The 27,591-nt window shown below is 43.6% G+C and overlaps 2 protein-coding genes across 2 annotated transcripts in view; one reads left to right on the plus strand and one right to left on the minus strand.

Moving 5' to 3' along the window:
- Positions 1-3,460: 3,460 nt before the first annotated feature.
- Positions 3,461-3,987, plus strand: LOC147434323 (uncharacterized). The gene is made up of 2 exons (XM_086489616.1): positions 3,461-3,633; positions 3,795-3,987. Exons 1-2 carry the CDS (start codon positions 3,461-3,463, stop codon positions 3,985-3,987), a joined length of 366 nt encoding a protein of 121 aa, XP_086345742.1.
- A 1,298-nt stretch (positions 3,988-5,285) lies between these two features.
- LOC147434324 (putative E3 ubiquitin-protein ligase XBOS32) overlaps positions 5,286-27,591 on the minus strand; it is a 57,162-nt gene continuing 34,856 nt past the window's right edge. Inside the window, exons 8-10 of the mRNA XM_086490847.1 lie at positions 27,437-27,580; positions 27,269-27,360; positions 5,286-6,309 (exon numbers count right to left, since the gene is read on the minus strand). Of these exons, the coding sequence (XP_086346973.1) occupies positions 5,789-6,309; positions 27,269-27,360; positions 27,437-27,580 (757 nt within the window). The 3' untranslated portion in view covers positions 5,286-5,788. The remainder of the gene's footprint in view (positions 6,310-27,268; positions 27,361-27,436; positions 27,581-27,591) is intronic.

Genomic DNA, 27,591 nt, shown 5'->3' on the forward strand with positions numbered 1-27,591 from the left:
TGTTTGATTAATATGTAAATGAGATAGCTTATAACTATATCCTAGTAAGCCATCAACCCCATCTCCAACAAATCTCATCAAATCATGAGGTGTGTGAAAAGATCGATACCTTCTAGTGCTGGGATCCGGTGGATACAAGCTCCTATCTATCCATAGATCAATGTGTGTCTTTCCCTCGTTGTGAACTTGTTGTGCTTCATCTGCATTTGTAACAAGTCTTTGATAGACACTCCATGTAGTAGCATATTCTTGGCTTAGCTTAATGTTCAAGTGAAACTTGCGATTCTCACTAATGGAAGATGTATTACTCATTGTAAGTAATGAAGAGCACACAAAAAGTATAATGGAGATAACGTAGTAGCAGAGCTTCCAGCATCAGAAAAGAAGAGAGAAAGCTCGTGAAAGGTCAGAGAGAAAAAAGAGAGATTGAATGATTCAAAAGTGGAAACAACTATTTGCTGCCAAGTGAAGTAAATGAGAACAAATTTTGAGGTGAAACGCAAAGAAATGTGAAAAAAATGATGTCTTTTTTAATATTTAGAGATATGTACCTAGATACTCTTTAAATTGCATACATATGCTTTAAATAACCAAAGCTCCCAAATTTTGAGCCGTTTTGATTATCAACGGCTTTGCTAACTAGTAGATCAACCAACTCCTTACACAAGCTTTTTTGAGTCGTTTTTTTCCCTAATGAGTAAAATAAATTTTAGCTCTCATTATAATCTCCGGGGTGTCGATTTGGCTTGTGGTGTAAAACCCTTATATCCACGACCGTGAAGGATAGAGGCCTCGCTCACTTCAATTGTTCGTATCTTTGTTTCTTTGAATTAGAGTAAGGTGTCATCAATGGAACCTACAAATAAAGAAAGGCCAACTCTCAAGTCTAGACACTCTTTACTTTAGGTTGGGTTTTGCAAAAAAGTAGGAAATGATGAGTTTACTTTAAAGGGATAATTAGTAGGTTAGGTTTTGCAAAAAGTAGTAAATGACGAGTTTACTTTAAAGGGATAATTAATTTGTGCATAAAAAGATACATTTTCTTCCAAAGCAAACAGATGTATACATTACTATTATGGGTGTTCACAAGAAAAAGACTGACAGGATGGTATTCTTCACCGACTTTAATCCCAAAATCTCTGCAAGATTTCAAGCTTGTCTTGAAGAAAACCAATAAAATTGTACACATGTTCGTGTAAAAACCGGTAAAATGTTTGAATTTCAAAACAAAAAAAACGAAAAACATTTTAGGTGTGTCCTTTTTCTCTTAGTGCTTAAGAAAAACATTCCTTGTTCAACATTGATTATGAGCTCTTTATGACTGTCAATTGATGATATAGTCATTTAAAGAAAATCCAAAGGTTTTTTGTGAATAGCTTAGATTTCAACATGAAGGTCATGCATCAACGAGTGTTAGTTCACTTGGAAGAGTCATACTACCCTATGAGTTTAAAGGTGGTGGGTCCAACACCCCTTGACTGCTCAAAGACATGTTTAGGGGCATTTCCTGTGTGGTTTGGTCAACCTTATTTGGCTGAGATGACTCCACCTTAAGGGGTTGGGCTGCATGTACGGGGGTTGGGTGTGTACATTGTAATTTCAAGTTGTAAGTATCTCTCCAAAAAAAAAAACACATGAAGGTCACACACCTGAAATGGGGTTTCAACCCACAAATTTACAACATACCAAACTAGCTAAACTATCACTCATTTTGGTTATGTAAAAGTTTGAAGGCAATACAAATGTGACGTCTCCTGCCTAAGAGAGAGAAATTTTTTTTAATGTCTCTAGAAGGATACAAGCATGACATCTTTTGTCTTGCACAAGAAGTTTGATGAAAGTAGGGTAGGGTCTATCTACTTGTAGTGTAAGGGGTTTGTACAGAGAAGAAACATGAAAACCATCCAATTATAGGTTGCATCCTTGTTTATTGTAAGCCTCTGAGAGCTCCACTAATTCTTCAAGGCAGTAGTAGCAACGCAAGTCTCTCGAAGTCTAGCCAATCAGTAGATTTTATTTTCAATGATGTTCCCAACCCAAACTTTCTTTCCCAGGGCACGACCAGTAGCTTCTATTAGCCCCTCTAGCCTTGGCATGACTTGGCTCTAAAACGAAGTTGCTACACGTACCAAAAGTTAGTTGAGTTTTAAGTTTGCCTTTAGAGCAATCAACTGAAATTGGTGTTTGGTGAAAATGCTAAACGTTTTGTGGATTTTTATCAAAGAACCATATTTTCCTCTAAGTCATGAAACAAGAAACAAGTTCGATAAGCATTGGGCCATCTAGGATTGCGTGTGCGAGAAGGAAGGTTGAAGGATCAATCCCCCACCTCAACCATTTTTTCTTGATGAGGGTTTATAAGCGCATAGATATGGCATGACCACTGTGCAATAAACTAGGGTTTAGTGCATTTTTAACTGGCAAAATCTTAACTAGTTTCAGAGCATGTCTTGAAGAAAACAGAAAAAAAAAATTACAAATTTTAGTGTAAATACCGCGACAAATACTTCAAATTTTGAAGCATTAAGTGGGAAGAGAATTAAGTGTGCCCTTATTTTCTTTGGTTAGAAAAAATGATTTTGCCAAGCTCGAGGCATGGCATGCGCCATTTTGTCGCATAGCAATTGCATTTCTTCTTAACCAATCACATGAAAGCAATATTCTTTTTAATTGTAATGTTTAGAGGTAATCTGTGTAACATTTGTCCCCACTAATACCTTGTCTTCCATTTAAGGTCCATGTCACACACAAGCGACAGACATGGCCAAAACACCATGAGTGGGTGTTGTGTGTGTCACACACGGGCGGTCGAAAGAATTTTGCAACAAATTTCGGATGTGAACCAGCTTATGCAACTATATGGTATCGTTGAAGGCAAGGAGAAATAGTAGGCACGATACCAATAGAAGAAGCTCCCGTGCAAGTTGTCAGCCATGTCCATTGATAGGTGATGTTAGGCGAAGGGTTCATGCCGCTCTTTTTTGCAAAGTGGTGGACAACCTCAAGAGGGAATGCTCTTTTGCCACTTCACTTGCACACAATTCGGGCGGACATGTGTGACACATACCTAAGAACCGATTCCGGATTGCAAGGTGTGGAAGCTCCCTTAGAGATAATGCTTGATAAAGGAATGGAGGTGAGAATGCTGCCGTGAGGAATGATGTTGGTGTGCATGACCATGTGTATGTAGAATTCAAAGAAGAGTGTGAGACATGCGTATGCAATATATCTATACTATATATTAAGGAGACTGGTTTTTCAGTGCCATGTGTCGCAATTTCCTTTATCCGGCTACAGTGAGGACAGTGTGCACGTAGGGGGGGGAGAGACAAAGAGAGAGAGGCGGCCTTCGGCCGCCGGCCACACTAGTATATTGAAGGCGGAGAGAGAAGAAAAGACCTGTCCGACAAGGTTCGAGCTCGACACCTGCTCAGAGAGAGAGAGAGAGAGAGAGAGAGAGATGGCGAGTCTCTTTTGCGAGCAAGCAGGCATCTACGCGGCGGCCAGGCCGCGGTACCCAGCGCAGCTCTACAAGTTGTTGGCGTCGTTGAGCAAGGGCCACAAGAGGGCGTGGGATGTAGGCACGGGAAACGGGCAAGCGGCTGTGGGGGTAAGGAGATACACACACACACGGCCAGCCACACACGGCTCTCTCTCTCTCTCTCTCTCTCTCTCTCTCTCTCTCTCTCTCTCTCTCTTGCTTGTTCCTGTGCAGCTCACGGAGTACTATGAGGAGATCATCGCGACCGACGTGAGCACAGAGCAGCTGCGTAGTGAGCGCGGCCCAACATCAGGTACGCCGCCACCAGCCCCGGCCCCCTCACGCAAGCGGAAGTGGCATGTGTGGTGGGCGAGGCACACTCGGTGGACCTTATCACGGCCGCACAGGCCGTGCACTGGTTCGACCTCCCCTCTTTCTACTCGCCCGTGCAACGCTTGCTTAAACTCGGTGGCGTCGTTGTCGTTTGGTGCTACACATACCCTTAGGTGAGTTGCCTCATTTTTGAAGTATTTTGGTCATGTTTTTACATGTATCCCATTTTTTTTTAGGGGAGAGAGAGAGAGAGAGAGAGAGAAGAAGAAGAAGAAGAGAGGGACACTATCCCAAGAGATCTTAAAGATCTAGCCGACGAGGAGTAGAACTCAAGACCTCTTAGTCAAGAGGGAGAGAGAGAGAGAGAGAGAGAAAGAGAGAGAGACCGGGTAACTTCCATTTCAACTTTTATTTAAAAGAGACTTATTTTTGTTTGTAAATGGTGCTTTCATTTAGGGTTGGATGACTTCCTTGTAATAATAACACTCACATAATTGAGGATGCACATTGCACATCAAAAACCAACCATTCCAATCCTCATGCAAGCATACAAGCACTTAGGCAAGGAATTAGGTTGCATTTCTCTTCCCTAGGTTTGATAATACTAACACCTTGGTGCTTGATGACTCCTGCCAAAATTGTATTATAATGATGCCAATAGCGAGATTTACAGGTAACGACTACCCTTGTGTCTCCAACATGAACTCAGCGAAATTGAATTTTTCACGTAAAATGCTTCCGAAGCCAATTTGCTTGAGAGGGATAGATCAAGGGAAGGAAAAGAAAGATATGATTTGCTTGAGAGGGATAGATCAAGGGTCCGCAATAAACACAGCAAGGAAGAAGGGCTTTGAACTCATGGATATCCATGTCAAGCAAGCCTTCCAACAAGCATGGGGCTCTCCTTCACAAACCCACACAATCACCTTTCCACTTTATATGAGAATAGGCTCCCTCATGTGATTATATGCACCCTGACACATGAGGGACAAATTTCCATCTTAAGAACCCTACTTATAGCTCATTCAAAGAGGCTAGAAAACTCAAAACTTTTCTGAAAAAAAGCAATCAAAGTGTTATAAATAGTCCAAGGCTATAAGAGACGGATGCCTTCTTGTGTGAAGTAAAGGCAATTTGGTAGGTGTACCTCTCAAATTTTAGTGTATGACATGCATTTAAAAGGAGGGATATTTTAATTCATAAAAATTTCTTTTACTTCAAAATGTTATTTCAGTTGAAATTTTTAAGTTTAACAAAAAAAAAAGGTCATTTTCTTGCCTCACAATGTGCGAGTAGAGGGGTTTTCTGAACACCATTTGAAGACACTTGATATAGATGGTTTCTAATAAGTGCACCCTCCCCCATCCAATTGGCATCTATACCACCAGGTTGCCGTGCAATAATTGTTGCCTTTCAAAGAGCCTAGAGGCCTTCCACCTGTGATAAGTTGTAGATCATGCCATAAACAATATAAGAAACTCAGATTCTACATTACAATTTCAAACATACATTAAATCGTTTTATATGGGGAAAGCTGAGTTTCTTTTTTCACTACAATCCGCAACATAATGAGGAAAATAGAGAGGTTTGAATGTATCATGGCACCAATGGTGAGCTATACCATCTTCTCAACGCTAGACATCAGGATTTCAAGATGTTGAAGAGCCCCGCAGCACAGATCAGCCCAAGAGTGCCATACTTTTCCGTTACGGAATTCTTGCACAAACTCAAAACTGGGACACACACGTTGTGTCAATGCTATGCTAATATACAGAAGATTTTACATGGTTTCTCGCACGAAGGCTCCCTGTGTAATTTAATGGAATCAAGCAGGCATTTACTTTTGACTCCCAAAGATTGAATGAGCTAACAGACTCAAGCAGGCATTCACTTGGAACTCAAAGATTGAATATGAACTGACTGCCATCTGCAGGCATTCACTTGAACTCAAAGATTGAATGAACTGACTGCCAGCTATGAACTCACTGCTGGGAGCAAATTTTGGAACCACCACCTGCCATCAAGCTGTGAGCGAGATGACAAAGAATTGCGGGGTGTAAGCCACACACATTGATCAGCCCGCTCCGTCCGCAAGGAAGTGCTCCGCTCCACAGGCCGCTCCTCTTCATCGTCAGCGTCCCCTGCGCATGCAAAGGGTAGTGTGATTCCAGGAAGCCCCACACATTGGACCGTCCGAACCGAGCTTGGTGAGTCCGGTGAACTACTGCATCCCGCAAATTCCATTCTAGAAATGGGGCCCGATAGTGTTGTTGGCTCCGCCACCTGAGTAGTGCATACAGTACATAGAGATAAAGACAAATTGGGTTTGTTGATTTCTCTAAGAAATGGTGTCATGGGGAGCCTTTTGAAGGCTGTGATTTCATGTCGGCATAATGGGCAAGGAATAGACCCTGCAGGCCCATGAGTGCTGGTTGCAGAATTACTCGTAGAGCATAGATACAGCGCACATCGGGTACAAAGTTCATGAGCACAGCCTGCCATCAGTAGATCAGTAAAAACTTTTAAGTTCGTACTCAGCTTAAAGAGGTGTCTGGCAGTTTGACTTTAAATCAGTTAACACTGAATATGGCAGAAGAACACACACGCTAAATTTACTCGTAAACTGAAAACTAAATTTCTATTTAAACAGCCAACGAGAGCTCTCAAAAACTCTGACATCAGGGGATGTATGGTCTCACACACACACACACACACACACACACACACACACACACACAGAGAGAGAGAGAGAGAGAGAGAGAGAGAGAGAGAGAGAGAGAGAGCTGTTATAAATGAAATGAAATGTTATATTAAACGTCTTCAAAAGGCCAAAATGATCTATGAGACCAAACTGGCACAATCCTGATAAATCTGATACAATGTCAGAGAGAGAGCTGGGAAGCTCCACACGTCACGGTTTTCTACAGGAGTTCTGCATGCTAAAGAGGTTTCCAGGCAAATTCAATTGATTCCATGGGGCAATTTAGACATGTTGCCTTCTACTGTCCGTCATTTTGATGCCACCCACGCAACGTTGTCTTCGACACGGTTTGCAACATTACTTCGTGGATTTTTTGGAAGGCTAGATGCACACGTTTTTGAGTGCCACTCCTTTCTCTACATCTCATGTGTTGGTGGATATATGGCATATTTTGCATAGTCACTGGGTACATCAGTAGCTCTTTTAAGGCAGCGGAGGAGTATCATAGATCCTTTCTCAGACGTGGTCTTGCACATCAGTCTTCATCAGTATGAACGAGGACAAAATCATTTGGCAATATGCACCCCCCTCATGCATGCCCCTTAATGTAAATTAAGTGGTCTTGCACATCAGTCTTCATCAGTATGAACGAGGACAAAATCATTTGGCAATATGCACCCCCCTCATGCATGCCCCTTAATGTAAATTTAGTTCTTTACACTCGTTTTTTTAACAGCCCTTTACTCTCTCTTGGTGCCAGGCCCACACGAGCATCCCTAAAAGTCTACATGTACCAAGACAGGTACACAGTATACGCTTCCAGCCCCTGGCAGTATGTCTCCCCATCCATCAGTGCGACCTCCCATGATGGTCCAATGAAGGCCCCCATATCTGAACTCCATAGAGCAATGCGGAAGCCACTAGAGTGTCAAAAAGCCAGAGCTTCGTCCGAGGCTCTTGAAACTGAATCTGCGAACACATCCTCTCCAATCCACCCAATTGCTGCATAGGCTCTGGTCAGTCTAGTCTCTGCTGCTCTCCTCAATGAAAATGCTGGTCCACTAAAGACCACCCCAAGGTAGGTGTAAGCATCTATGTACTCCATTGTCTCATGGCTGTATGTGAATGCGGGTGCTGATCTCCTGATCCACTGTGGGAAGGTGTTAAAACACCATAACCTTCGTTTTACCAAGGTTGACAGACAAACCACTGTCGTGGGCAAACCTATGCAAAGCATCCAAGTGACGTTGCATCCCGTCTGGAGAGATGGAGATCAACACAATATCATCAGCATCTAACAATAGTGGAATCCATGTCCCTGCCAGTTGTGCACCTCTATCACCATCTCTCTCAATATAGTCAGAAATCTCATCCACATACATACCAAATAGAGTAGGAGAGAGCGGGCAGCCCTGCTTCATTCCGATAGTGGAGTGAACTAATGTAGATAGCCCAATGTGTACATGCCCCACTATTGACCTGTATAATGCCATCACCCCCCAAATCAGCTTTGTGGGTACTCCCATCTTCTCTAGTCTGCCCATCAATCTTGCTCTGGGCACTGTGTCAAATGCTTTGCGAAAGTCCACAAAGCTACAATAGATCCGTCTCCCATATGATCTGCCCTCTTCAATAATGGCTCTGAGTGTCAGAATGTGGTCAAGAGTAGAAAAACCTCTCTTGAACCTTGCCTGCCAGGCTGCGCGTATACCCCTCCCTCTCTGCCCATTTGCTCAGTTGCTGCTCAAGAATGGATGCGTACAACCGTGCCGATGTGTGTCCAATCAATAATTCCCAATCTCCATAGGGTCTCCTGACTTGAAGATAGGTACAATAGTAGATAAACTCCAAGTATCAGGCAGACCCTCACACATGGCACAGTTGAACATCGCTGCTAGAAGCTCTGCGAGCAAATCCTTGGCACGTATAAAATGCTCAGCCGCTAAGCCATCGTGATCATATGCTCTCCCAGATTTCATTCTATCAATGGCCTTCTTCACCATCTCAGTGGTGAAAAAAGCACATGTGAGCGGGCATAGCTCGGGGGGGTCCAAAAAAGGCCGCTGTCCAAGAACTATGTACAAAGATGATGCATACTAGCCCCAGGACTCTATAGAACTAATGGCAAGAGGGAGGGACTACTCGTGAAAGAGTCGACATACCTCACCCGAGTCCTGACTCAAGAATAGCTGATATAGATCCTGCTCTAGTCGAACCAAAAATGCCTTCTTCCGCCGCACTAGGTGTCGAAAGACAATGTTAGGTGCAACGGAATAAATGTTTGAACTTTGTTCAAGATGAGTGCTCCGAACTGTGCTCAAGGTTCCTTTTCGTTCTTATGGAAGGGAGAGCCTTCCGTCTTTAATGAGAAAGTTCATGAGGAACTTGGGTTCTTGAGGGTCTTGAGGTTCTTGAGGGTTTTCTTTCGCTTGCAATCTGTGTTTGAGAAGGATCTTCTCTTCACCCGAGTTCTACTCTTTTCTGCGGGCGCACCCCTTGGCAACCTTGCGCTCACACCAAGGTTGCTTTTTCCCACCTCACGTCGATTGGCCAGCCGCTAAGTGCACGGTCCACTCTCAATGAGTGAAGGGGAGGCTGGACAAGCCCTTCTTTCTTGGGATTCCTATCACTCTTCAAAAACACGATTAGGAATCGACACGCCCAAGCGAACTTGGGTTCGTGCGACCGCAACAAGCAAAAAAAAATCTTGTGATTCTTGTGGTTCTTTCCTTGAGTGATACAGAACACTGCCAAAGCTCTGATACCAATGTTAGGTGCAGCGGAATGAATGTTTGAACTTTGCTCAAGATGAGTGCTCCGAACTATGCTCAAGGTTCCTTTTTGTTCTTATGGAAGGGAGAGCCTTCCGTCTTTAATGAGAGTGTGCTATGATCACACACAAGTGAATGGACACTGTGCGTGCAAGTGTATGAGAATGAGAGATAGAGAGAGAAGAGAGATACGGCACCAGAGACATTGTAAAACCCTCCTCCGAAGGCCCCACTCTCGTCGGCGAGAGTGGTCTACTATTGCTTGCACAAACTGGTACAAAGTGTATGCATGAAACTGATGCAAGTCTAGGCTATGTTGGCGATGACGACGGTGATGGCGAGACCGACCTAAGGGTTGAAATCTGCAATCTTTTATCTGCTGTCCAAAAACGCTCTGGGCTGAAATCTGCTACAAATCCAAAAACGCTGGTTTTGGGGCTGATTCTGCTGATCTTTGTCACTGAAATTCTGCAGGTCTTAGGACTGAAAACTGAACTTCTTTGGGCTGAATCTGCTACTCTTTAGGGCTGAATCTGCATTTCTTCATTGCTGAAAATCGCCATGGTTCATTATGCAAATTTGGAAACGCTAGGTTGGGAAAAACGCTAGGTTTGCTGAAGCTTTTGCTAGCGATGATCTTCTTGCTGAAAACGCTAGGCTGAGACTGTGGATGGCGATGAGTATCTGATGCAAAAACGCTAGGGAAGGGAAGCTAGGCGATGATGTCTTTGCTTGGAGGAAAGTCCACCAAGGGTCTTGCTTGAGAAGTTGCCTGTTGAGCTTTGCTCTTGCTGCCTCTTCTGCCAATCACTGCTAGCCTAGGTTTGCTTATATACAAACTTACTCAATTTGCCCTACCTACTTTCCAACAAAAGTCACTTAAAAATAATAAGTGAAAAATGTCAAAAATATGTAAAATAGGCTAAAAGCACTGGAAAATTCCCCTGAAGGATTCAAATGGATTCGGATCAGAATGCTTATGATCATGCTGTGTGCAACCAGAGGATATGCATCTACACTAAGTGATTGGGCATGCACCGTCTACGAATAGACTCACAAAAGTGCCAGACTGACTTGACGGAACTGAACCCTGGTCATGCTGTAGCTTGTCCACTGACACATAGGGTTGGATGTGTCACGTGACATCCCCTCCTTTTCCTGCAAAACAAACCACACAAAGCAACAATTCTCAATGCGTATCGACACCTTATACCTGTCGCTCCTTAAGCAACAATTCTCAATGCGTATCGACACCTTATACCTGTCGCTCCTTGCTCGGAAAAGCGACCTCCGTACTCAGTCGTCACACGAACACTCGCAATTTCCGTCGCCAACACGTGCTCCAGAATCCCAGCGCTGGCACCTTTTGCTGCTTCCGACGTGTTCCAAAAACTGAACGCTGGCTGCTACTTTATAGGGTCTGGCACTCGGCGGGAATAGCGCCCCCCTAGAGAGAGGAGAGAGAGAGATCGCAAATTCAGCCCCCCTGCGTAGCTTTCTAGCGCTGGCTTATTTTTAAGAAGAGAGCCTTGCTTTATTTTATTAATAAAAGGCTCTCTTAAGTGACCGGCCACTTTATAAAATAAAGTGTGAACCTGTTCAAACTTTAAAAACTCACTTGGTTAGTGAAAACAATGCTACACGAACACATTCCAGGCGTCCCCGGGTGCAGAACACGGCACAGATGCAATGCAGACACAGACTCCTCGCGGGAAAGCATCTGCCCTCCCGCCAATGTTCCTGCTTTTCGTAAAAAGCTTCATCGAACCCATCTTTATTCTTGTGCTTGCGTTCTTACGCGTATTTTCTTACTCAGTTCGGATTTCCTCCTTAGCCTACGGAATGCCCCCTTTCTAATGCACCCGTCACCCATCATGTGACGCATCAGGGGCACTCGTAACCCGGCCCTTTCCACCGAACTTACGGAAACTCCTTTGCGATGTTTACCGTCACCCATCAAATGACACATCAGAGTTGCCCGTTCTTGATGGCAGTTCCTGTAGCTACAATCTTTTAACAGTTCTTAGTGCACATAATAAAATATCCTAAAAAAAAGAGATTAAAAATAAGAAAATAGTCCAATTAGCAACATCCCTCTGGCTTCTAAACAATTGACCTCAATTGTAGTGCTTGGACATATACCTCCAGTATCTCAGCATAAGCTGCTAATTCCTCCTGCGTCATCCACTGAGCATCAAGATTCGAATAGTTCTTAAACTTAACCAAATACTTCCGTGTTATCTTTCCGGATTTGAGAGGCCGCTCCTCATGACTTACTATCTGCTCCGGTTGGAGTATTTCTTCTGTTTCCTCAACCTCAGGAGGTTCCTCAGCACTAGGCTGGCTTGGAGGTGATCCCACATACGGCCGGAGTAAACTGACATGGAAAGCATTATGGATCTTCCAATTAGGCGGTAGCTCTAATCGGAAAGTGACATCATTCACTCGCTCAGTGATCTTAAACGGCCCATAATAACGGGTAGAAAGTTTTACCACTTTCCCCTTATGAGACGCTTGTTTCTTAAGTCTTGCCTTCTCAAACTTGAGTAAGACTAACTGTCCGACTGTTAAGTCTAGATTCCTTCTGTGCTTGTCTGCAGCTTTCTTATGCTTTTCCTGAGAGCGTAGAATAGCTCTCCTAACTTGCCCATAGGCTGTGTCCAAATCCCGGACAAATTCATCTGCTGCAAAGATCTTATCTTATCCTTAGTTAAAAGGATGGGTGGAAGCAAAGGCTTACCATAGAGAATCTCAAAAGGTGCTTTCCCTGTCGATGAGTGTATGGTATTGTTATACGCATACTCGACAAGAGGCAAATATTTCTCCCATTCAGATTGCCAGTCTGACACATAAGCTTTTAACATATCCAATACTGTGGAATTGGCTATCTCACTTTGCCCGTCCGTTTGAGGATGGTAGGCAGATGAAAAATTCAGCTTCGTACCAAGATTATCCATCAAGGCACGCCAAAAATTTCCTGTCATGCGAGGATCTCGATCACTCACAATAGACTTGGGCATTCCATGATGCTTAAAGATTTGTGCCAAGAAGACCCTACCCATATGATCTGCTTTGATCGTTTTCTTGACTGGTATAAAGTGTGATTGCTTGCTAAACCTGTCCACAATGGTCTAGATCGCGTCATTTCCAGTCGGAGTTCTAGGGAGGTCCATGATGAAGTCCATGGCAATACTTTCCCAAGGTTCATTAGGCACAGGCAATGGTTGTAGCAACCCAGGCGTCTTATGCCGATCATACTTCACTTTTTGGCAAACCAAGCATTCCCTGACATACTTATCAATGTCTGCTTTAAGGCTAGGCCAAAAGAAATATCTTTTCATTGCTAAGGTCGTAGGGAGAATACCCCGATGACCCGCGTAAGGCGAAGCGTGTGCTTCATCCATGATCTTCTTTCTTAATGGTTCCGCCACACATATGGCCTGATGGTGGTAGAGATAACCGTCCCGGATGGAATAGGGAAACTCGTTCTCTCCATGATGTAGCTTTCCCCAAATGGTGGAGAAGTCTGGGTCATTCGGATACAAATCCGGTAGCGCTTCCAATTCTTGGTGATATACCGACGTGATAGCGTTCACCCTGGGCCGTCTAAACAATGCGTCTGCGACCACATTCTTACTCCCAGCCGTGTGAAGGATCTGAAAGTGAAACATAGACAAAAAGTTGGCCCATCTCATCTGCTTCTCAGATAGTTTCCTTTGCGTAAGAAAATACCGCAAACTCTGGTGATCAGTCTTGATCACAAAATCCGCTCCTAGAAGATAGTGCTTCCAGTTGGATAAGGCGTGAATCACAGCCGTGAGTTCCTTTTCGTAGATTGATGCATGCAACTCTGCATCCTTAAGCCGTCTGCTTTCGTAGGCCACTGCATGGCCTTCTTGGTTTAACACTGCTCCGATGCAATCGCCTGAAGCATCGCAATGAACCTCAAATGGTTTCCTTAAGTCAAGCACTATCAAAATAGGTCCATGGCTTAGCAAGTACTTGAGCCGATCAAAAGCTCCTTGTTGTCTCGATCCCCATCTGAAAGGAATCTTCTTCTTTGTCAAATCATGAAGGGGTCCTGCTACATGAGCAAAACCTCGGACAAACCTTCGATAATACGAACATAATCCCAGGAAGCTACGTACATCATGTACCGTAGTGGGAATAGACCAATCTTCTACCGCTCGGATCTTGGCAGGATCCATACTCACTTGATTGTGAGAGACTATATGGCTGAGATAGTGTATCTCTGAGAGAAAGAACTCGCTCTTCTTTGCATCCACATGCAACTCATGCTTTCGCAAATCTTGAAACACTAAGTCCAAGTGCTTCCGATGTTCCTCTTCTGACTTAGAGAAGATGAGTATGTCGTCAAAGAATACTCCCGTAAAAGCTCGATACGGGCTGAAAATGCGGTCCATCATGCGATTGAACGTCGCAGGAGCATTGGTCAAGCCGAAAGGCATTACCAAAAATTCATATAGTCCAAAGGTTGTGCGGAAAGCAGTCTTATGGACATCCTCAGGGGCGATCCGTATCTGATGATACCCACTCTTTAAGTCTATGCGACTAAAGACACTTGCACCCTGCAACTTATCAAGTATATCATCAATCCGAGGGATCGGAAAGCGATTCTTGATGGTGATCTTGTTTAAAGACCTATAGTCTATGCACATTCGAAACGTGCCATCTTTCTTCTGCACGAGTAAAACTGGAGAGCAGTAGGGTGAAGCATTGGGCCGTACTAACCCTTTCTCTAGAAGCTCATTAACTTGCTTCAAAATTTCCTCTTGCTGAGCAAGACTCACCCGATAAGGGGGTTGATTGGGAGGCGAGCTACCCGGTATGAGATCTATGCGGTGATCCTCCGGGCGTACCGGAGGGAGTTCATCAGGAAGTGTTTCCGTGAAACAATCTTTGTACTTTTCAATATATTGAAGACGCTTAATTTCGAGACTAGAGAGAGAGTCCCTACTAGTTTTATCCTTCTCACGTGCAAAAATCAAGTAAGCAGAAACACACTTCTTCATTTCTTTCTTAATGGAGATACGGCTTACAATTGGGAACTGCCAATCTCCTACATCAGCATGAATCTTTATTTTCTTACCCCCATGATCAAAAGTGAGGGTCTTTTCCACATAATCGGGAATAGATGTCATGTGGAAGTGCCATGGCATACCCAAGATGATATCACATCCCTCGATGGGTGCCATCAAAAATGATTCGCGGTCCTTGTACTCGCCAATCCGAAGATTGAGCTGTCCTTGCACGGGAGTTGCATTGGTTGTCAACCCCTCGAATGCTGATCCGGATGTAACCAGTGTGCCAAGTCGAGCCGGTGTGAGGCACAAACGTTCCACAGTATCCAGGGAGATGAAGTTATCCGTGGATCCTGGATCATAAAGAATCAGTACTCGCTGGTTGTTCAAAGACCCCCAGCCCTTCAGAAGTTGACGCTTCCCTTTCTCCGTTTCTGTGTTTCCTTGAACATCTGGGATTGAGTTCGAGCTTGGCGGTGCGGGTTCCTTCCTTGCTTTCTCTTGCATCAAAGAGGCTTGTTCTTGCCGTTGCTGCTTTAGCGGGCAATCCGGTTTCATATGTCCTTTCTCGCCACAGTAGAAGCATCTTCCTTCCTCTCTGAAAGTTTGAAGTTGAGTAGGAGAAAGATACTTAGTTCACTTGCCATTGCCCTCTGGCTTCTTAGAATGATCATAGTCCCTAGATGGAGAACGTTTTCTTCCTTGGCTCCCTTGGTCATCGTAGACCCCTCTATGTCTTGCACGGTAAGTGCTATGCTCCATTTTTCTGGGCGTCTTGAGTGTAAATCCTCAACAATGATTGCTGACTCCATCATCCTCTGAAGAGTATCATGCGGATACACTTTCATACTCTTTCGAAGCTGCGGTTGAAGACCCGCTTCGAACTTTCGTTTCTTTTCCTCGTCAGCAATCTTCATGAAGGGAGTGACCTTCAGAAGAACCGACCAATACTTGTCCACATAAGTCGTTACTCTTTCATGTTCCTTCTGGGCAAGCCAGTCCCATTCCTTCCGTATGTCCTGCTCGAAGTCAGGTGGAAGAAATTGTTCATAAAATTCAGATTTGAAGCTCTCCCAAGTTCTGGCCTGAGAACCTTCCAGAATCTTGGCTAACCACCAATTACTTGCCGTTTCCTTGAGGTGCATCCCCACATGGAGTAATTTGGATCTTTCTGTGAAGTGCCCATTGGTAAAGGCGACTTCAAATTGTCTGATGAAGGACAGTGCTTTGGAGATGTCTCTCCGTCCATTGTAGGTTTCGAACTTGATGTCTTTGTCGCCCGATTTGAAGACTCTCATGCGATGTTGAGACTTGCGACCATGCTTCTTGGATCGAGGCTTATCTTTAGGTTGATGTAGGGTAGTAGTAGTAGCGGCTTCCTTCTTCTGACGAGATGATCGAGAAGTAGAAGTATAATCAGGAGAGTAAGATGGAGATGAGATAGAGATGTCCTTGCTCTCGTCTAGCAAAGAGAGCGCTTTCTCCTGGCCTTTCCTTGGAGTAGGCCGTTCATTCCGATTCGAAGATCCTTTGTGCACCTCGGCACGTTCTTCTTCTCTTTCCTCCTGTGGTCTCACGCCAACAGTGTTGTCTTGATGCCTGGTTGCATCGGTTCCATTCGTTTTCTTCATTCCGCCCAAGAGCTTTTGGACATTTGGCAATAGTAAGATTTGTTGCAAATCCGCAAGCTGAGCTTGCACTTGTTGAAGCTCCTCTTCAACGCTTCTCCCTTGGCCCGACACGGTTCTTCCCGGAATCGTCCTTCTTTGCAGAGAAAGAGAGGAGTCCGAGCTCTGATACCACTGTCACAAAACGGGAGCGTACACGAGCACTTAGAAATCTAAAAAATATAATACTTTGCAAACATGAGAGAAGGGAGAAGATCGACACAGTATTGGGGACCAGAAGATGGGCTGGTCCCCCCCCCCGCGTTAAGAGTATTCTTTATTCAGGGAGAATTCTTATACAAGCACGAGAACCCGAGGAAACCCCTCCGTTCTGTAATCTTAGACCCAAAGGTCGTGCTTTCCCGTAAAGGGCTTGGACACAAGGTCGTTCCTTCCCGTAAGGGACTTAGGCACGAAGCCATACTTTCCCGTAAGGGACTTATGCGTGAAGCCGTACTACCCGTGAGGGGCCTTCCCGTAAGACGGGAGATTCTTGCAAAACAAACCACACAAAGCAACAATTCTCAATGCGTATCGACACCTTATACCTGTCGCTCCTTGCTCGGAAAAGCGACCTCCGTACTCAGTCGTCACACGAACACTCGCAATTTCCGTCGCCAACACGTGCTCCAGAATCCCAGCGCTGGCACCTTCTGCTGCTTCCAACGTGTTCCAGAAACTGAACGCTGGCTGCTACTTTATAGGGTCTGGCACCCGGCGAGAATAGAGCCGAAAAAGCAGAACTTGGCGCCCCCTAGAGAGAGGAGAGAGAGAGAGATCGCAAATTCAGCCCCCCTGCGTAGCTTTCTAGCGCTGGCTTATTTTTAAGAAGAGAGCCTTGCTTTATTTTATTAATAAAAGGCTCTCTTAAGTGACCGGCCACTTTATAAAATAAAGTGTGAACCTGTTCAAACTTTAAAAACTCACTTGGTTAGTGAAAACAATGCTACACGAACACATTCCAGGCGTCCCCGGGTGCAGAACACAGCACAGATGCAATGCAGACACAGACTCCTCGCGGGAAAGCATCTGCCCTCCCGCCAATGTTCCTGCTTTTCGTAAAAAGCTTCATCGAACCCATCTTTATTCTTGTGCTTGCGTTCTTACGCGTATTTTCTTACTCAGTTCGGATTTCCTCCTTAGCCTACGGAATGCCCCCTTTCTAATGCACCCGTCACCCATCATGTGACGCATCAGGGGCACTCGTAACCCGGCCCTTTCCACCGAACTTACGGAAACTCCTTTGCGATGTTTACCGTCACCCATCAAATGACACATCAGAGTTGCCCGTTCTTGATGGCAGTTCCTGTAGCTACAATCTTTTAACAGTTCTTAGTGCACATAATAAAATATCCTAAAAAAAAGAGATTAAAAATAAGAAAATAGTCCAATTAGCAACAGATACTCCCTTCGGGAAGGCTACTTGATGAAAAAGACTATGTTGTTAGTTACACAGCCGTTGAGGGAAAAGGTTATGACTGAATGCCACTGTCCACCTTTTACGGGTCACCGCAGCATTGCTACCGCCATGAAAGGGGTAGAGAGATACTTCTTTTGGCCGAGACTCAAAAAGGATGTGGAAGAGTTTGTGTGCAGTTGCTTGGTATGCTAGAAGGTCAAGTTAGACAGGCATAAGGCACAGGGATTGTTACAGCCTTTACCCATACCCACCCGCCCCTCGGAAAGTATAGCGATGGATTTCATTTTTGATCTCCCGAGAACACAGAGTGGTCACGATGATATCTGGACTGTTATTGTAAACAGGCTCATTTCATTCCAGTGAAGAAAACAGTCAAGCCGGATCACTTAGCGAGATTGTTTGTGGCCCAGATTTTCAGATTACATGGCATGCCTAAGACGATTGTCTCCGACAGAGAACCCAGATTTACGAGTTTGTTTTGGAACGTAATTTGGGAGAACATTGGCACATGGTTGCGGTTCTCGTCATCGTTCCACCCGCAGACTGACGGGCAATCCGAGATTGCCAATTCAGTGGTTCTAGATTTATTGAAGTCTTATATCTCAGATCAGAAGACTCAATGGGAAAGATATTTACCTTTGGTGGAATTTGCCTACAATAAACGATACACTCTTCGACGGGGAAGGCGCCATTTGTGATTGTTGAAGGTGCTGCGAAGGTTCCACCCTTCCTGAGCACGAAAGATAAGATCTTTGAAGCGGATGAATATACGCGAGATCTGGATACGGCTTTTGCCAAGGTTCGCGAGACTTTGCAGAAGTCTCAAGAACGACAGAAGAATACAGCGGATCGCCATCGGCGCGACATGAAATTGAAGGAGGATGATTGGGTGCTCTTACGTTTTGAGAAGGCACGGCTACGAAAGAAAAAGGGAAAGGAGAGGCTTTTTCCAAAGCTTGGTATGCGATACTATGGCCCTTTCCAGATTACTGAAAAGATAAATGATGTCTCCTTCCAATTGAAATTGCCAGATACTTGGAGGATTCACAATGCATTTCATGTGAGTCTATTGAAACCTTTTAAAGGTGATGTGCCTGATGATGGGGATCCTGATGAGCAACCCGAAGTGGAAGAAAACGAGGAGATCCTTGTTCCTGAACAGATTTTGGCACATAAGGATACGAAGAATAAGGGTAAAGTCCAAAGGCGGTTCTTGGTTAAGTTCAAGAATTATCCTGCACTTATGCGAAGTGGATGGAGTAGGGGGACATAGCAGATACTCCTCAGATTGTGAAACTTTACCTCGATGCTTTTGGTTTAGCATAGTCTACTCCAAATGGAACCCAGAATTCAGCTTGGCCGGAGATCTGGTGCAGTGGAATGCACAAGAGAGGAGTCACTCCACTCCTTTGTCAACAGATGCCTTGATTTAGATACTAGAGTCACTGATGTCTCTTTGAGCTTCAGGGATACTGAGAGCTAACAGTATTCTACTGTATGACTTTATGAAATGGAATTCCTGATAATGATACTGATTTGTTCTTGACTTCTTGTGAGTGCAGGAACTGATAGACGAAATGACTGCAGCATTTTGGTCTGATTGATCTCGAATAGACATGGTTGCAATAGGGGTTAGTCAATCGGACATCGATGAGGTCCCGATTGGACCTAGATATGGTTGCTAGCTACATTGCCGATAAATCATGGTCTAAGATCCGAATGAATGTTGAATGTCATGTGATGTCCTGTGATGTCTGGTGATGTCCTGTGATGTGATTGTCGTTTTGGTACATGTGCTAGATGTGTGTTCCTAGTACGTAGGTACTAACAGTCAGTGTCTGCTAAGACGGTTTATGGCTTTTGTCGGTTTTGCAGGCGTAATCGCGGTCGATTACAATGCTTTCAAGAGGGGGGTATGTCACAAAGTGATGTCGTGGCTACGGGCAGCTGAACCCTAATTTCAGGCTGAAACCCTAAAATCCTTGCAAACCCTAAAATCTGCCAAAAATCCTAATTTCTAACAGCAAACCCTAATTTATGCCGGGGTGCCACATGGCAGCAAGAGCGCCGTACGGATTTTCGGAATTTGCGCCGCAAATTGCGCTGACAGCTTTTGGGCGTTGCTTTTTGGACTCCACGCCATGAGAGAGAGAGAGAGAGAGAGAGAGAGAGAGAGAGAGAGAGAGAGAGAGAGAGAGAGAGAGAGCTTGCTTTTTTTTGTTAAAAAAAGAGAAAAGACTCTCTGAGAGAGAGAGAACCGATGCTTTTTATTTTAAAAACTTTTGGGGCTCTGCTTTTGGGCATCCCTTGTAACCTTTAAATAAGTGGTGAGGGCTTCACTTCGCAGAGGATCTGGACGTAGAGTCTGAGAGTGAAACCCTAGCCACTCTCTTGTACTTTGATCTGATTAATATAAAAAGAAATACCGAAAGGAGCGCCAGTCTTTGGGGCCAATATCTCTAGGCACGGAACTCCGCCGGGCCAATGCAAATCTATTGTAATCTGTGAATTGTTTTGAAGTGGTTATTTGGTGCTGTCGCGGTTGATTCTTGACTTGGAGTGTCCACGTCTGTTACAGTAGAGAGATACTTCTTTTGGCCGAGACTCAAGAAGGATGTGGACGAGTTTGTGCGCAGTTGCTTGGTATGCCAGAAGGTCAAGTTTGACAGGCATAAAGCACAAGGATTGTTACAGCCTTTGCCCATACCCAGCCGCCCCTAGGAAAGTATTGGAATGGATTTCATTTTTGATCTCCCGAGAACATAGAGTGGTCACGATGGTATCTGGACTGTTATTGACAGATTTAGCAAGTAGGCTCATTTCATCCCAGTGAAGAAAATAGTCAAGCCGGACCACTTAGCGAGATTGTTTGTGGCCCGAATTTTCAGATTACATAGCATGCTTGAGACGATTATCTCCGACAGGGACCCCAGATTTACGAGTTTGTTTTGGAAGGCAATTTGGGAGAACATTGGCACGCGGTTGCAGTTCTCGTCCTCTTTCCACCCGCAGACTGACAGGCAATCTGAGACTGCCAATTCCGTGGTTTTAGATTTATTGAAGTCTTATATCTCGGATCAGAAGACTCAATGGGAAAAGTATCTACCTTTGGTGGAATTTGCCTACAACAACACGATACACTCTTCGACGGGAAAGGCGCCATTTGAGATTATTGAAGGTGCTGCGAAGGTTCCACCCTTCCTAAGCACGAAAGATAAGATTTTTGAAGCTGATGAGTACACGTGCGACTTAGACACGCTTTTTGCCAAGGTCCGCGAGGCTTTGCAAAAATCTCAGGAAAGACATAAAAAGGCAGCGGATCGCCATCGTCGCAATTTGAAATTGAAGGAGAATGATTGGGTGCTCTTACGTTTTGAGAAGGCACGCCTGAGAAAAAAGAAGGGAAAGGAGAGGCTTTTTCCAAAGCTTAGTATGCGATACTATGGACCTTCCAGATCTCTGAAAAGATCAATGATGTCTCCTTCGACTGAAACTGCCAAACACTTGGAGGATTCACAATGCATTTCATGTGAGTCTCTTGAAACCCTTTAAAGGCGATGTGCCCGAAGATGGGGAGCCCGTGGAGCAACCCAAAGTGGAGGAAAACAAGGAGATCCTTGTTCATGAACAGATTTTGGCACATGAGGACAGAAAGAATAGGGGTAAATGCAAGATAGTTCTTAGTTAAATTCAAGAACTATCTTGCATTGGATGCGAAGTGGATGGAGGAGGAGGACCTAACAGATACTCCTCAGATTGTGAACCTTTACCTTGAAGCTTTTGGTTTAGCATAGTCTATCTACTCCAAATGGAACCCCGAATTCAACTTGGCCAAAGATCTGGTGCAATGGGTTGCACAAGAGGGGAGTTACTCCGCTCCTTTGTCAATAGATGCCTTGATTTTTGAATACTAGAGTCACTGATGTCTCTTTGAGCTTCAAGAATACTGAGAGCTGACAGTATTCTGCTGTATGACTTTTGAAATGGAATTCCCGAATATGAAACTGATTTGTTCTTGACTTGTTTTGAAGTGCACGAACTGATAGACGAAATGACTGCAGCATTTTGGTCTGAATGATCTCGAATAGACATGGTTGCAATAGGGGTTAGTAAATCGGGCATTTTTGAGATCCTGAGTGGATCTAGATGCGATTGCTAACTGCATTGCTGATAAATCATGGTCTAAGATCCGAATGAATGTTGAATGTGATTTGTCATGTGATGTCAAGTGATGTCGTGTGATGTGACTGTGGATTGGTACATGTGCTAGATGTGTGTTCCTAGTGCGTCGGTACTAACAGTCAGTGTCTGCTAAGACAATTTATGGCTTCTGTCTGTTTTGCAGGCGTAATCAAGGGCGATTACAATGCTTTCAAGAGGGGGGTATGTCACAAACTGGTGACGTGGCTCGGTACACACACATCCTCCCTGTGGGAAAATGACCTGAGATTGCTGACATGGCTGGCTGCACGACAGGGATTGACACGTGGCATGACTGTCCGTAAAATCCGACGCGAAATGCGGAAGGCTGAAGTGGCAGCAGCGTACGGAAATCAACACACAGCAGTTTGCTTTTCCAACGTTGGGGAAAAGCTTACGTAAATTCTGAAAGTTGCTTTATTGAACGCTAGGCAGCAGGCTTAATTCTTTTAAGTTGATTTATTTTTGAAAGCCTATTTTAGACGCAGTTTTTATGGACAGCTTTTAAAAAGAAAGTTTTTGGGCTCTGCTTTTAGCATCCCTTGTAAAAATCTTTAAAAGGGTCTTTGGGCTCCGACTCTAGAGAGCATCTGGACGCAGAATCTGAGAGTGAGACCCGCAGGCTCGCTTGTACTGTTGCAAATTAATATAAAAAGAAATACCGAAAGAGGTGCCAGTCTTTGGGGCCAATATCTCTAGGCACGGAACTCCGCCGGGCCAGTGTCGAATCGATTGTGAACTGTGAACTGTTTGAAGTGATTATTTGTGGTGTCACGGTAGATTCTCGACTTGGAGTGTCCAAGTCTGTTACACAAGGAGCAAATTCAAGAACGTGCTCGAACATGGATAATCAAAATTGATTAATGATGCTTATTGCTACATAATATAAAAGGAAATTATGACTAGCGATTAAGCATATGATAATGCTCAATCTAGCATAGGAAAGGGGAGGAGAGAAATGTGAGTAGATTAAAAGCAAATAGAGTGATTAAGAAATGCTAATCACATTGCAAGCTCTATCCACCATAGCCTTTCAACTGGTATCAAAGCTTGCAACTAATTAACATTTCCTAATCATTCTATTGGATCCTAATCTACTTACCTCCCTCCCTATGCTAGATTGAGCATCACCATATACTTAATCGTTAATCATATTTTCCTTTATACTATTTAGCACTAAGCACCGCTAATCAATTTCGATTATGCATCCTCGAGCATGTTCTTGAATTTTCTCCTTGAGTCACTACCCTTCATGTTAATTTGAAATTAATTAACGTGTTTGTGTAAGTTGCATTTTAGGTTGCGTTGCATCGAAGCTATTTTATTGAAGGCCACGAATGCATATTTTGGAGCCATTCAATTGGAAGCTACACCAACAAATTGAAGAAACACACTTATGTGTGTACATAGCCGTCGGCATTAGCTTTTGATCGAGCCCACCTACAAAAAAATTTTACTAAGCTATGTTAATTAATGCCTTGATTAAATTCTAAGCTTTTAAGCTCAATCTCTAGTTTTTCTACAAGGAAGACTTCTAAGTTTTTGTGTTTGTGCTTTGTGTGTGTGCAATTGAAAGCATGTAATGCCCAAAGTACTTTTAGATGGAAGTCAAGCTTTACATTTCTCAAGGGGATTCACAACCTGTGAAAGCAGCTTCTGTTTTTAAAAGGCTTTATTTGACTTTGGAAAAGAGCACAACTTACAAAAACATACAACCACTTCAATCCTCAAATAGCACCAAGTGCTCACCCGGCTAAGGGCACTCTCTTGTGCGGTTTTTCGAGCATTTTCCCAAGTTCAATAATTGCTTTCAAAGCTTTTTTCCCATGAACCTCGAGCTTCAAGATCTTCGACCACTATGAAGAAGTGCTTCACAAAAGTGAAGAGTGACTTCACCTTCGATCAATTTTTTTGTAAATTCCATTGAGAATTTATTTGCACAAAGCTTCCTAAGATTAGTAAAGGCCCTTGTAACATCGAGCCATGCATTCGCACAAGTATTTTCGCATTTTCAATAAATCACTGCATCCATATTTTCACGTAAACACTATGTCCACCAATAAGAAGGGACATGCACCTAACCGGTATTTCTTCAAAGATAATGCTAGAAACCAAAAGAATCCTAGAGATTCCAAAGGAGAAGTACACATTGTGGAAGAAGAAAAAGAAAGGGATATCAACATTGTCTGTATGAGGATGTAATGTAATGGGTTTTAGACACTACCTCAAACCCAAAGTTTAGAGGTAAGACCTACCCCCTCTTTTGCATCAGACTCCATCTTTATGAGCCCCATGTAGTTACCCAATGTAACCCGTGTTAGATGCTCCTTCGTGTAAACTTCAGCTTACGGGGACGTCTATTGGGGTAAGCCGTTTAACTTACACTCGACAAGTGACCAACCCCCCTAAAGCTAAGCATACCAACCATGCATCCTTTTGTGCATGTATACATCCCACTACATGAATTTCCCTAATACATACATCTTTATAGTCAAATGATATTCCCTATAGCCACATATTGCTTGATCTTTCTCCCACATGTGATGAAAATCACTTTCTAGTATTAAATGTCACCTTCCACTTTGAGCTTATATAAGACCATAATGCTTAGCTTGTAATTTGCTCTATCATCATAATCAATCAAGCATTTCTATTTTCATTCAATACACTCTCTCAAGTCTAATACCATTATTATGTTCATTTCAATATGAATGCTTTACTTGTCTATCCACCATGGCTTTTCAACCGGTATCAAAGCTTGCAATGTGATTAGCATTTCCTAACCACTCTATTTGGTCCTAATCTGCTTATTCCCCCCTCTCTATGCTAGATTGAGCATCATCATAAGCTTAATCGTTGATCATAATTTTCTTTTATATTATGTAGCAATAGGCACCGTTAATCAATTTCGATTATCCATGTTCGGGCACGTTCTTGGATTTGCTCCTTGAGTCACTACCCTTCGTGTTAATTTGAAATTAATTAGCGTGTGTAGGTTGCGTTCGCATTTAGGTTACGTTGCATCTGAGATACTCCATTGAAGGCCACGAAAGCACGTTTTGAAGCCATTCAATTGAAAGCTACGCCAACAAATTGAAGAAACATACTTATGTGTGTACGTAGTCATCGGCTTTAGCTTTTGATCAAGCCCACCTACACAAATTTTGAGCTAAGCTACGCTAATTAACGTCTTGATTAATTTTAAGCTTTAAGCTCAATCTCTAATTTTTTTTGGAGGGAATACTTGTGTGCAATTGAAAGCTATAATGCTCAAAGTATTTTTTAGATGGAAGTCAAGCTTTACATTTTTCCAAGAGAATTCAAAAACAGCTTCTGGTTTTTAAAAGGCTTTGTTTGACTTTGGAAAAGAGCACAATTTACAAGGACATACAACCATCTCAAATAGCACCAAGTGCTCACCCGGCTAAGGACACTCTCCCATGCGATTTTTCGAGCATTTTTCCAAGTTCCACAATTACTCTAAAGCCTTTTTCCCATGAGCCTCGAGCTTCAAGATCTTCAACCACTGTGAAGGGGTGCTTCACAAAAGTGAAGAGTGACTTCACACTGGCTCAAAATTTTTGTAAAATCCCTTGAGGAATCATTTGCACAAAGCTCGCCGTGATATGTATGAATAACTAATCTCAAGATTAGCAAAATCCCTTGTATCATCAAGACATGCATTCGCACAAGTATTTCGATTTTGTGAACAAAACTATTGCTTCCATATTTACACGTATACAAGCACTATGTCCACCAATAAGAAAGGACATGCACACGATCAATCTTTCTTCAAAGATAATGCTAGGAACCAAAAGAATCCTAGAGTTTCCAAATATAAAGTACACATTGAAGAAGAAGAAGCAGATCTCAACACTATAAGGATGTATTGTAATGGGTTTTAGACACTTCCCCAAACCCAAATTTTGGAGGTAAGACCTACCCTCTCTTACATCAGATTCCATCTTTATGAGCCCCATGTAGTTACCCGATGTAACCCATGTTAGACCCATCTTAAGACTCCCTGATCAGCTTCAGCTTACGGGGGAGTCTGTTGGGGTAAGCCGTTTAGTTTACACTCGACATGTGACCAACTCCCCTAAAGCCAATCATACCAACCTTGCACCCTTATGTGCATGTCTGCATCCCACTACATAGATTTCCTTAAAGACATGCTTCTTTATGGTCACATGCTATTCACTATAGCAACATGCTATTCGTTATAGCCACATGTTGCTTGACCTTTCTCCCACATGTGATGAAAATCACTTTTTAGCATTAAATGTCACCTTCCACTTTGAGCCTATATAAGGCCATAATGCTTAGCTTGTAATTTGATCTATCATCATAATCAATTAAGCATTTCTATTTTCATTGAGTACACACTCTCAAATCTAACACAATCATTATGTTCATTTCAATATGAATGCTTCACTTGCCTATCCACCATAGCCTAGAGAGAGAGAGAGAGATGAAATGAAATGTTTATTTTCGACTGCAAAGGGCCTAAAAGACCTATGAGACTAGAAAAATTATATCATTGCAATATGATTCAGATGTCTAAGACGAAGGTAAAAGTATAAACAAACCGTGATCAAAGGAGGAGGCCGGTAGCATATTTCACACAACCAGTAGACTATCCCATCAAAAAAGCCTCACATGAGCCGTTCTACTGCATCATCGCATAATCTTCTCCTCTGTTAGCGATTCATCCCATCTCTTTCAGGTTATAGCTATGCAATCTACTTGGAATGAGGGGGTGGCCACCCCAGGAACACCACTAACAATACAAGAATGCTTGTCCGGTCATTTGGGGCCAGATAGTGGGGTTTCCCATTTTCAACCATTTTATGTGGTTTTTAGGTTTTTCCCACACCTGTGTTTTTGTTGGGCGATTGCCTTACCCACACCTACTTCACTTTACAAGTGCCTAGGGTGGATAGGCTATCACTTGTGGTTTTGAGTTAGCACAGTTTGCTTTTTTTCTGACTCCAGCGTTTTCTCTCTCTCTCACTCTCACACGCTTCCACACATCCGCACTCTCACATGGTATCAGATGTTCCAGCATCAGCCTAGCATTTTCTCGTGCCCCTAGGCACTCCGGATCAGCCTACCTTTTCAGCCTTGTTGGGACCACCCTTGGCAACAAAGGTGTTCTGTGTGATCAACTTCTCCCCCTAGCATTTTGGCTGACCTTGCTGCAATCTCACCAGATATCTCTAGCCCTAACGGTTTTGAACCTTTCTGAAGTTGAAACTTCCCCTCTGCACACCCCAGCTTTTTGTAGCGTTTTTGCTACGGCTGCATTTCTATGACCAGTCCCCAGCGTTTTAGGGAGGCATCCCAATTGGAGTGCAAAGTTTCCCTTGCAGATCAAGCCAATCTCATCCCCTCCCGTCTGGTTAGGCATCTAGTGCTTGACCGGACGAGGTATCCATTTTGGCCCTTTCTGTGAGATGCTAAGCTGTTGTTTTTTCTCTGTTTTCAGCCTTCCAGGAGTTGAGAACCTCGAGATCTACCTGCTTCACACCCCTTACAACGTACCAGCAACCTGCCTCTACGTATAAAAATGGTGAAATTCACTGTACAGCAGTGTCATCAGCCCATCACAGGCGGCTTTCTGAGCAGACAGAGGCCAAACAGCTAAATTTACCTTCTGCAGCAACAGTGCACTTTCGTTCTAGACAAACCACACACGCATCCGTGCTTCCCGGAGAGGCCTCCAGATTTTTCCAACCACATTCCCTGCATGAGATGCTTATGCAGTCATTAGCAGATCATATACTTCAGGTAAACTGTGTATATTCACATCTTCACACACCTTGCAATTTTGACAATGCTCATTAAAGGCAGTGCTAAAAAGCGGGAAGGTGGTATAGCTGGTACAGATATTTGGGAATCTGGAGTGAGCAAAGATTCGAGCCAATGCCTCCTCCAAAGACGTGCAACATGTAAAGGTGTCCATCTGTTCAAAAA

This window comes from Adiantum capillus-veneris, chromosome 19 (assembly GCF_014529385.1).
Source record: "Adiantum capillus-veneris isolate H3 chromosome 19, ASM1452938v2, whole genome shotgun sequence".
NCBI classification, from domain to species: domain Eukaryota; kingdom Viridiplantae; phylum Streptophyta; class Polypodiopsida; order Polypodiales; family Pteridaceae; genus Adiantum; species Adiantum capillus-veneris.

Coding starts and splice junctions, on each gene's coding strand:
- LOC147434323 (XM_086489616.1), top strand. CDS start 3,461: ATGGCGAGTCTCTTTTGCGAGCAAGCAGGCATCTACGCGGCGGCCAGG. Junction 3,634..3,794: donor AGGAGATACACACACACACG/GCCAGCCACACA, acceptor GCCCAACATCAG/GTACGCCGCCACCAGCCCCG.